The sequence below is a fragment of the Rhodamnia argentea genome, chromosome 10, assembly GCF_020921035.1.
Source record: "Rhodamnia argentea isolate NSW1041297 chromosome 10, ASM2092103v1, whole genome shotgun sequence".
Classification (NCBI taxonomy): Eukaryota; Viridiplantae; Streptophyta; class Magnoliopsida; order Myrtales; family Myrtaceae; genus Rhodamnia; species Rhodamnia argentea.
This window is the reverse complement of record NC_063159.1, coordinates 9,760,350-9,771,610: the sequence shown is the minus strand read 5'-3', so window position 1 is coordinate 9,771,610 and position 11,261 is coordinate 9,760,350. Positions and strand designations below refer to the sequence as shown.

General features: G+C 40.8%; 1 protein-coding gene across 3 annotated transcripts; it reads left to right on the top strand.

Moving 5' to 3' along the window:
• The first annotated feature begins 1,352 nt into the window (after nt 1–1,352).
• On the top strand, nt 1,353–9,825 carry LOC115739305 (2-isopropylmalate synthase A-like). Of its 3 annotated transcripts, XM_030672329.2 has the most exons (13): nt 1,353–2,087; nt 2,662–2,875; nt 2,957–3,037; nt 4,080–4,172; nt 4,247–4,333; nt 5,131–5,190; nt 5,353–5,453; nt 7,214–7,247; nt 7,339–7,413; nt 8,242–8,325; nt 8,414–8,548; nt 8,998–9,143; nt 9,230–9,825. In XM_030672329.2, the coding sequence occupies exons 1-13, from the start codon at nt 1,360–1,362 to the stop codon at nt 9,360–9,362; spliced, it is 1,971 nt and encodes a 656-aa protein (XP_030528189.1). In that variant the 5' UTR covers nt 1,353–1,359; the 3' UTR covers nt 9,363–9,825. The 3 variants fall into 3 exon arrangements, with proteins under 3 accessions (XP_030528189.1, XP_030528190.1, XP_030528191.1); XM_030672330.2 differs by lacking the exon at nt 5,131–5,190; XM_030672331.2 differs by lacking the exon at nt 7,339–7,413.
• Nucleotides 9,826–11,261: the final 1,436 nt, after the last annotated feature.

Genomic DNA, 11,261 nt, shown 5'->3' with positions numbered 1-11,261 from the left:
TCCGAAAAGAACATTCATGCATCAACCTTTACAACATAGGTCGGCTGAGAGATATTCAGAAAACTCGATTTCCTGTCCTATCTTATTTCACAAGAACCATGGCACGAGGTATCCGAATCCTCAGAGTAATTTTAAAGAAATTTTAAAAAATTAAAAATGAAGTAGAAAATTTTCAATCGCTGATAATAATTTTTTGCAAAAGATTTTGTATTAATAATGTTTTAGAAATTGATTTTAAACCGTTATCGAACGTTTTTCTTTGATAAAAAAAAAATCAAAACTTTTGGAGTAGAAGTTGATTTTTGATTTTACGAAACAAAAGTGTTGCCATCCGCGCCACCGGTCAATGCTCGGTGACGATCGCATCGACGCTCCGGATACGTTTGTCGCGAGGCTCGCCAAGGTGACACGACCCCGGTGTTGCCGTAGCCGGGGTTTGGTGAGCTCGGAGCCCCTCTTTTGGGTTCGCGGCGGCAAACGAGTGCAAGACTTGGAGGCGTGGTTGTGAGAGAGAGGCGTTGAAAATGAAAAGAGATCAAATCGACAGAGATATTGATGTTGAGAGATTTCTACTTCCGAAAGAGAAGTAACTTTTTCTTTTTCTTTTTTATAACGGTTGGAATTTACTTCAGAAGTGGAAATGCAATGTTACGTAATCAAACGGTTTACGCCTTCAGAAGTTATATTGCTAAATTAATTTACGCTTCGAAAGTATTTCCGAAACATAAATTCATTTTCAAAAGTGTTATAATGGATGCCTCGGCAACTAGAAGCCTTATATGGAAATTGGGTGCAACAAGCGAAGGGAAAATTTGGCAGAAAAAGAGTCCTTTGTCGCTGTGAAACGATGACCAGTGCCCAATGTTAGTGAGGGGGCAATAAAGGCAGTTGAAAAAAAAAAAATTCATTGATAATGCAGAAAGTCCGAGACCTGCATTGGCAAATCTTAGTCAAAAGGCGGCCTTCATTAGCAGCCAGGTTGGGGCTAGACCTAACCAATAACAATACGCATGTCCTATGACCCCCCCCAATCTTAACCCTATTTGAATCCAATTCTATCATATCCTATTTTACACAGTATGCTATATATGCTGTGTGGAGATTGTGAAAATCTATTCTTTCATTCACGATTTTTCAACCCTAAACTTTTTGACAAGACTGGGGAACGAAATTCTAAACGCCTTTTCAAGCTCGAAGGATGGTTCACTAGGGCAACCCTAAAATGGTGATTCAATTAAAGCTGTCTATCAACAGCTAATTTAAAATTTAAAGGCTTTCTATTGGCCCTTCTTCTTCACTCCCACTCCCCACTCAGTCCTCTTCTCTCTCTGTCTCTCTGTCTCTCTCTCTCTATCGCCGATGGCCATGGCTTCCACCTTCATCAACCCTAATTTCTCTTCCATCTCCATCTCCTCCTCCTCCTCCTTCGCTCCCAGACTCTACTCCCTCTTCCCCTCCTCTCGCCATACCCCAACATCATCATCATCATCATCATCCACCTTCCCTCGCTTCTCTTCCCAATCTCCCCCATCGCCACAACCACCCTGCTCCGCCATCCGATGCTCCGCCGCCGCTCCCCCTCCCTCCCCCTCCCGCCGCCCTCCGTACATCCCCAACCGCATCCCCGACCCCAACTACGTCCGCATCTTCGACACCACCCTCCGCGACGGCGAGCAGTCCCCCGGCGCCACCATGACCTCCAAGGAGAAGCTCGACATCGCCCGCCAGCTCGCCAAGCTCGGCGTCGACGTCATCGAGGCCGGCTTCCCCACCTCCTCCAAGGACGACTTCGAGGCCGTCAAGGCCATCGCCCTCGAGGTCGGTAACGCCGTCGACGCCCATGGCTACGTCCCCGTCGTTTGCGGCCTCTCCAGGTGCAACGAGAAGGACATCAGGACCGCTTGGGAGGCCGTCCGCTACGCCAAGCGGCCGAGGATACACACCTTCATCGCCACCAGTGGGATCCACATGGAGCATAAGCTGAAGATGAGCAAGGAAAAGGTTCTCGACATTGCCAGGAGGATGGTGGCCTTCGCCCGGAGCTTGGGCTGCGATGATGTCGAGTTCAGCCCTGAGGATGCTGGCAGGTTGTTACCAAGTTCCTGTCTTTGCATGTCCTGCATGTCCTTTGTCATATATTATTTGGTTCCTGGTGGCAGTCGAGTTTGTTAATCATCCGATTGATCATTGTCTATTTACTTTCCATACAATTTGTAGGCCACCTTCTTGTAGGTGTTACGTATGGTTGCTTGCATTTGGGTATAAATAAGCGGCTTTTCTACTCCACCTCGAGCGTGATGACGTGCTTTTTTCCTCGCACACTGCTACATATACTCACCAATGTGCATATCTATTGAATTTGCAATTGTGGCCTAATATCGTAAAGATTCCTCTTTGTTCGGAGTCCTTCGCCAATCTTGTGGGAATCATTTCTTTCTTCCCTCTTGTGCTCGTTTTATACGTTTCCCTGAGGATATTTGCAGCTGCATTTCAGTATTTACTATTGTTGGTGTCACTAGCTTTGAGTGACAGGATTACTGCTGCTTGCACCTCCTATAGTGGATGAATATGATTTTCTAATGGGTCGTATGAAGCTTCGGAATGGTACAAAATCCTATTTGTTCTTTAATTTGGACTTTTTTAACCTTGATTTCTAACTAGATCGGAGAGGGAGTTTCTCTATGAAGTTCTGGGTGAAGTTATCAAGGCAGGTGCCACAACTCTCAACATACCCGACACTGTGGGTTATACTATTCCTGAAGAGTTTGGTAAACTGATAGCTGACATAAAAGCGAATACCCCTGGAATAGAAAATGTTATCATTTCCACACACTGCCAAAATGATCTTGGTCTTTCAACAGCCAACACCATAGCGGTATGTGGATATTTATCCTCCCTAGTTGAATGAAAAACTTTTAGCGACCATGAACTTATATCTAAGGACCTCTGAAATCAGGGCGCATGTGCTGGGGCAAGACAAGTGGAAGTAACAATTAATGGCATTGGTGAAAGAGCTGGAAATGCTTCTTTGGAAGAGGTGACTGTCAGCTCTGGCATGGATATTTGATTTTCCCTGAGTGATTGTGCATATGAGGAGAATGGATATGTAGGAAGGGAGGATGGTCGTAATCAAAAGATTCTCTTTGAATTGATGCTTCTAATTCAAATGACACCGTAAACAAATCTATTCATGTTATCAACCCTGAATTTTGTGATATCAGTTTATATTTAAGGACTGTAGTAATGTTTTCAGTTATTTTATGATATGCCATATATAGATGAACTAACAGGCGCTTTTTAGTTTCTAGCATCAATGAAATTATCACAGGTTCTGCTTTTTGATAAGGGATGTTTATAGAGAAGAAGCTGGGTATAGTGTCAGTACATTTGAAGTATATTGGCAAGGATACCAAGAAACAAAAGGGACAAAAAGGAAAGATATGAAAACTTGTGTGCTGTTAATTCATTTTTGCTCCTTCCTTTCTCTTTCTCAGTTTTTGCAGGTCTGAATGGTCCGTGTCCTTTCAACTATACTTTTCTCTTAGCATGCATTTTTCACTATTGAATGGGAACTGAATGATGCTGGAATATGTAAAGTTTTAACTCATTTCGCTGCACCGCTGCTAGTAATGATCAATTCTTAGACTGTAAGATGAGAAAAGCTTGTTTGATGTGATCTGGATACATAGAAGCGCCGGTCAGAAGCTCTGGCGAGAGATAGAGCTCAATGACGGGATTTAGGGTAAGCCGTATGGATGGCCCTAACCTACAAGGGTGTGGTTAGATCTCTCAAGATAAGACTTGAGTATATGTATCATAGTGAGGACTATATAAGCTGGAGAGAAACAGCATAATGAGTTCTATGCATGTAATTGGTGCTTGTACTTATGAATATTCAGTTGCAACAGCTAATAATTTCTATGGATGTCATTGGTGCTTGTACTTATGAATATTTAGATTCAACATCTTCCTGTTTGTTTCCTTTTGCAGTTTGGTTGAAAATCGTTTGGAGTCATTTTCTGTTCTTGTTTTGCTAATCTTCCTTACCTTTTGTCTTTCCTAATAAATTTTTTTTATAGGTGGTAATGGCCTTAAAATGCAGAGGGCAGCACGTAATGGGAGGTCTTTACACAGGAATCAATACTCATCATATTGTCATGACTAGCATAATGGTATATAAATTTGACTTCATATTTCTCTTACCTTAATCAACTGTACTGCTAATATCTGTTTAACAATTTTATAGGTAGAAGAGTACTCGGGCTTGCATGTACAACCTCATAAAGCTATTGTTGGAGCTAATGCCTTTGCTCATGAAAGTGGCATCCATCAGGTCAGTGGCTGTGAACTTTGACTTTGTGGCTTCTTCTCACCTATTTGCTTCCTTTTCTTGAATAATTTCTTCAGCAGTTTATTTTAGATGCCTAACTGTTAGTGTCCCATTTCTTTGGTGAGATAAATCTCCTTATTGGTTTCTTATCATGTGGCTTGGAAACTTTTGCCATCATTTGAATTGTGGTCCCTGTCAAAACTAAGGAGCTTAAACTGATATATTATGGTCTTCTAACATTGCCCTGCCAATTTTTCTTTTTTCTTTTACTTCTTTGCCTAGTTCACTGCTGGATGTGGAGTTTAAATATATGATTTTTTTTACCTCTTAAGACATTGATTCTTGGAGCACTAAATGCTATTCTTCTAGCTTTTGATCTCTGTTCCAGATGATGTTTTCTTTAGCAACTAAACTTGAAGGAGATGATTTAAGCTTTGGTGGCATTTTAAGGATATTTATCCTAGGTTTTGTAGAGACTGACGGCTGGTGGTTGTTGATGTGGGTTATGAATGGTGGATATGCTTGGAGGCGCAGTGCACAATCTAAACATATATAATAGATAAAAGAGGATTAGTCAATATAGGAAGGAATAGAACAAGAGTAGCACTAAGCGTTTGCATAATGAACACCACTTTTGAAGAAATTAATTGAGCCATGGTAAGAATCTTCGAAACTGTAACCTCTTTAGATTTTTCAAGAACCAAACAGGCCTTCAGTTTTCTTCTTGTTCCTATTGGAAAATATTGAGAATATCATTTTGTTTGTCTCCTAGTTTACAGAGGACTTGTTTCAATTTTCAGAAAACTTTACAGCAAGGAAGATTGCCAAATGCGTCCATTTTGTTGGTCGCTGCTCAAAATATAAGTGCAAAACTTAAGCAACTCCAGTAATCAAACTAATTTCTTGGGATTTTAGTTCGTATATTGATTTCTCATTCTAATTGACATCTAAATATATTTGAGGAAAAATCCTTGACAACTATGATATTGCCTCTAACAGTGTTCTTCTTTTCCCCCTTATAGGACGGAATGCTGAAACACCCAAGTACATATGAAATTATATCTCCTGAAGATATTGGACTCGAGCGATCCAATGAGGCGGGCATTGTCCTTGGAAAATTGAGGTGAGGGCTTTTTGTGGTAATTGTGTCAATTCCTTTGCAAAGGTTCTGGTTTGCTTTAACTTATCAAATGTAAGTACATAGTGCAAAATTTCTCAATGTATTGCTTACTAGAAAGGTTCACGCTAATTCCACCACCAGATTAGCTCCGTACAAACCCCAGAAACTTAGGTGACAAAAGTATCCTTGTGAGTCCTGCACCCATCTGTGTCACTTAGCCTGCTCAAACTAGCCTCTCAGCCACATGCCGCCGCTAATACTGGTCTTCGTGCACTGCCGCTGTAATACGTGACTCGTCACTTACCTTCGCCACTACACATCTGCACCATCAAATCTGCTCTCTCTCTCTCTCTCTCTCTCTCTCTCTCTCTCTTATGTGCATCTGCCGTCAACCACCAACCCTTGCTGCTTCAAGCTTTAAGCGCATTCCGCCATGACCACTCGGATCGAGGCTGTTTGAGGTGGTCAACCTTTGATCGGCCTAGGACTGTGGTTGTGAGGTTTTGGCAAGCCGACCATAGGGAGGTGCGGGCAGAGAGAGGGACAGATGGAGGACAGTGAGAGATCGGGCATCAATTGCAGTCAAACAAATTGAAATCAATGGAAACCCAACAGTGGCAACTAGCCACTCGTAGCTTGGTATGGCAGCAATGTTGTTGGTCTGGCCAAGTTGGCCAGCGAAGTCAGTGGCTCTGGAATTGCACATCTGCTGGTGTGGTGCAGCTTTGGTGTCCAGGAAGATGAGGAACTTGGTTGAGAATTTGTGTGTTGGTGATGAATGATAGCAGAAGAAACTCGTTGGCAAAGTGATGATGATTGTTACAAGGATCTCAAAGGTGATGAGGGAGTGTGCGTCTGTTGGTATTGTGATAAATGTAATTTCTTGTGTGGAAAGTGGACTTGCAGATCATCTAGGTTTGCAAAACACACTTCTTGAAGGGGACTGTAAAGTTTTCTCATGGATCTAAGAGGAACGAAACAGATTAGACAAGAATCCATGACCTCCTGCACATAGATCTCCTTGAAATGGTTCGAGTGTGCTGCAAAACCATTCACACACCAATCTGGCCATCATCAGTTCAAACTCTAGTCCAAATAGAAGAAATGGTGGAAAGTACCTGCCAGAAACCATAACCAATGGATATTTATGGTATGCGTATACCCAAAATGAAATTGATGAACAGGGAGAAGCTAGAGGACAAAGGAAGTAGATGAACGATATCAAAGTGTGGGTACTTTTGTGGTTTTACTTTATTAGCGTGTGGATGGAGCTGATATGGGGGTGGAATTAGCATGGCTCTATCAAAAGTGGATGGTAAATGGCAACATTTTCTGAAATTAGCAGCCCCTTGCGCTATTATACTTGATAAAGTTAATGCTTCAGAGAAGATCACAAAACTAGAAAAGATCAAATTCGTCTCGTATAGCAAGATAAGTGAGGGCAATCTATTTTGTGAATTGTCAGTGTATAACTTGGATAAAGGGTGTTAATTGATATTTGATGTTTCTAATCTGTCACTTATTTTATGAATTATAAGTGAATAAATTGGAAAAAGGGTGCTAATTGATAAATACGTTTCATGGAATGGTGGGAAAATGTGCCGTTGACATGTAGTTCATTGATGTGTTACTGTTATTTTCCCCTCTCAGAATTGTGTCACTTTCTTTGTGCATTTGGGTTGTTTGAAGTTTTGAAGTTTGCTCTCACACATTCAAGTATGTCTTAAATTTATCCTCTTTTTCGTCAAATCTATCTGATACAGTGGGCGCCATGCTTTGAAAAATAAACTTCACGAGGTAAGCAGCATTTTTTTCCCTACTTCATGTTTGCCCTAGTTGCGAGTTTCCTTATCGTGATCGTTTTCTCATGTTCTATCTGTCCTCTCAGCTTGGTTATGATATTGATGGTGAACAACTGGACAATATCTTCTGGCGGTTTAAGGCAGTAGCTGAGCAGAAAAAGGTGGGTAAGAATAGTGTCGCTGTGTGTTTGATCTTCTGATTTTACTAGACTAGAATAAGTCCATAATTTGACCATTTTATAATTGGTTACTTGCATTTATATTAATTATTCATATTCATGGTGTCACTCTTTGTGTACATATGCACACACATGTTCAAACTTTGTTTGGAATAATACAAAACAGAACGGTCATACAAGGATGATTGCAACTTTTTTCCTCTGGGTAAGAGGGTCAAGAGGAATGTGGGCAGCACTGCTGCATATCCCTTCCATCACTGCAACGTTTAATTTAAAACGTTTTCCGATTATCTTGTTTGTGTAATGATTTTTGTGGAGGTAGTTCCTTGTGAATCCATAAGGTGGTCAGAGCAAAATGGATGGCTTAAGTCTCTGTTTCTTGCCATGTTTAGTTCACTGGATGGTTGGTTCAGATCTGCTTAGTTATCCAATGTTTCCGGAATGCGAACCATTTTGTACTCCTTTTGTCTCAGCATGCATGCAGATAGACTTAATACACACTTCATTGGTAGCATGAATACTGAGTTAAAAATAACGTAAAGACCATCCCCCACCTTTTACAAATGGTGGAACTTTTGAATCTGTGGAGATGATTAAGCAGCAATTGAACAGTTGACAAATAAAGTACTAGTATATAGAGTCATACGTTGAGCCGTTAAAACTCGCAAGTTGAAAAAGTGATGTAAAGTTCTCATAAGGAAAGACAATAGTAAGTTCTTTTTATCCTCTTTGTGAGTTGTGGCTTTGTATGCTTGCTTCTTTTGGCTCTGAGGAAGGCGTAGTGCGTGACTGCTTTCTTTGTTGCGCTAGAGAGTTGCTGATGCTGACATAAGAGCCCTGGTATCAGATGAAGTTTTTCAACCAACGGTTGTATGGAAGCTTCATGATTTACAGGTATATCTGCCTAGTTTTTCCAGCTTTTACTGTGGTGATTTCAGTTCCAATCTGTCTGGTGAGAAAATCAAACTCAAATGCCTTGCAGGTTACATGTGGTACTCTTGGTCTGTCGACGGCAACTGTGAAACTTATTGGTGCTGATGGGAAAGAGCATATTGCTTGTTCTGTCGGTACTGGACCTGTGGATTCAGCATACAAGGCTGTTGATCTAATTGTTAAGGTTTGAATTTTCGATTTTATCCTGAGACACCCATATTTTATTGAAAAGTCAGTCAAAAAATACCTCTACCAAATATTATTTTACTTTTGTACTATCATTGTCTGAGAAGTAGGATATTTTCGGTGTTAATTTAATAAGGAATGAATAAGGAGAACACGTTAGAATCTTGTCATTGTAATCAGGTATGGAAAGCTGCTTCCTTTTACCACCAAAAACATATTTTTGATCTGGTTGCTTTCAAATATAGGGTATAGTATAATCATTAGTTTATTATCATAGTAACATTGCAAATAATTACAAGTACCAATTAAAGTGGACAAAATTAGAATTCATTTTCTCGAGAGTTGACTTTCAGAACTGACAGATGTTCTCCTGCATTAAGCTGAAGATTCTCACTTTATCTAAAAGTTGGGTAGTCCTTTGAAGCAATCACCATATTATTGCTGCAGGTACCTGCAGCGCTTCTTGAGTACTCCATGAACGCTGTCACAGAGGGCATTGATGCAATAGCCACAACCCGAGTTTTGATCCGTGGCGAAAACAATCACACATCTACACATGCTTTAACTGGGGAGACTGTACACAGAACCTTCAGGTACAGCCTGTGTTTAATATGTTTACAAACCATGTTAATTTACTTCGCATAAACTTTAAGTATTGCATTTATTGTCTAAATACCAGTGGTACTGGGGCGGGCATGGATATTGTCGTTTCAAGTGTGAGGGCCTATGTTGGTGCATTGAACAAGATGTTAAGTTTCGTGGAGCAGACTCCGTCAGAGGTTCCTGCAGAGAGAACCCCAGTGTCCGTGTAAACATGCCTGACGATTGGTTGTTGCATCTTCCATATGACTGGTGACAACACGATGAGCTTTTGGGTCTTCTCCATGCATCCCTGGCCAAAGGTCTTCACAAATCTATCTATTAAGGGTTAATATTTTCAAAAACTTCGTTCCCAAGAAGCAGTGAAGAAAAGTCATTCCTTTGTTGGTGAGTTAGTCTGAACTTCTTGAGCATATGTCTGAGGAGTGTGTAAGTAGTCTTTTACAGACTAGACATAAGTTGGTGTGTCCAAGTTAGTAAGCTGTTTAGATGTGCCAATACGTCTTAGTTTCCTTGTTCCCCTTTTCTGTAAGGATTGGATTTTTAACTTGTTTTCGAAGTTCTCCTAAGTGTTTTTTCTTTTACCTGCAATATTTTACAGAGTAGTGTTGCGTTTGTTGCATTTAAGAGAACCTTTTCATCATTATTAGATGTGCAATTCCAAAACTACTCTCTGAGGTCTGCCGGCTTTATTTTCTTCTCCCTTCACCAAATTCAAAACTCCAAAGCTTTGTTCAACCATCACATAGCTGGAGGTGGGATGAAGATCAGGTGGGCTAAGTTTTGGCAATGAACATAAAGAACTTGCCTATGTTTTCTACTGTCATTTCTTCAGCATATGATTCTCCTTCGTGTTGGTCTCTGAGGTGCTGTTAAGAAACATCTTGGAAGAACTGTGCTTGTTATGACAAGTGGAGACGGCGATGGACCTAACGGGCGCTGGCGGGTGCCCTTTAGTGCAACTTTCATGATTTCTTCATTGTACTTTTATGACCATTTCGGTAAAATTTCTTGACCCTATGCCCTTGCGCCAAGATTTCATAAAATTTATTTGGCTGCAAGTGATTCTGGCTTGAATCCGTTGTAATTCTTGGCTTTTGATTTGTGACTGACAATAGAGAAAAAGGTGGTGATTGTTGGTTTTGGGTGTGTTTGGGGAGAGGCTTGGGGGGGGGAATAGTGGATGACCAGATTCATAATGCTTTTGAAATGAATGATAGTGTCAATAATCACATGATGTTCAGCAGGATCAGAGTTGTTGAAGCCTTTTGGCTATGCTTTCAACCTGCACATTGCGGTTCATAAATGCCTTTTGCGACTTTGAAACTGAAAGCATAGAGAACTAACAGTTGGCTCTCTTCCTTTGAAAGTCGAAGTTCAATGGGAAAACAGAAAGATATTGTGATAGACGAGAAAATAATCGGCGGTTGCGTAGTGTCACATCAGCGTATTTATGTAGTCAAGTCCTGTCATAGATTGATGTGGAGATGTTCACGTGGAATAAGAGAAGTAAAAATTTGATTCTCTTTCTTCCTTCTTCATCCACAGAGCACCGCCCGACCGGTCATCCAAGAGGTCCCCGACGTATTTTCCCGATTTTTCATTGGTCGTTCCTTTGGTTTTCTTTTTCAGTTTGAAATCGAAATCCTTGATGGCCGGAATCTCGAGCTCGCTATCGAGGTTTGCGGCCATGGACGAGCCATGGTCACTACCTAGATCTGGGAGGAGTTGCCTTGGAGCCATGGATGAGCAAAGCTTGCTGTGACATTTCAAGATGAACTCATTCGGGATATTATCCATTTTAGCTTTTCTTATGCCGAGCCGTGAGGAGGATATTCATCCTAGTAGTGCTCTAATTTCTGCATGTTTAATTTTAGAGTTTCAAATCAAAGCTTGTCGTCTTTCTTGAATTAATTATAATTTTCACATAACTATCCCGGACACTCTTTTCTTGTTTGCTTTGTAATTTGGTTTGCTCTTGAAGGGTTTTATTGGAACCGAGTTAGACGATCATACAGAGAATCAAGAAAAATTGGAATGACGCACGAGATTACCCAAGTTCACCCCAAGATTAGGGCTATTTCCCGCAAAGAGATTTCACTATATTTTTC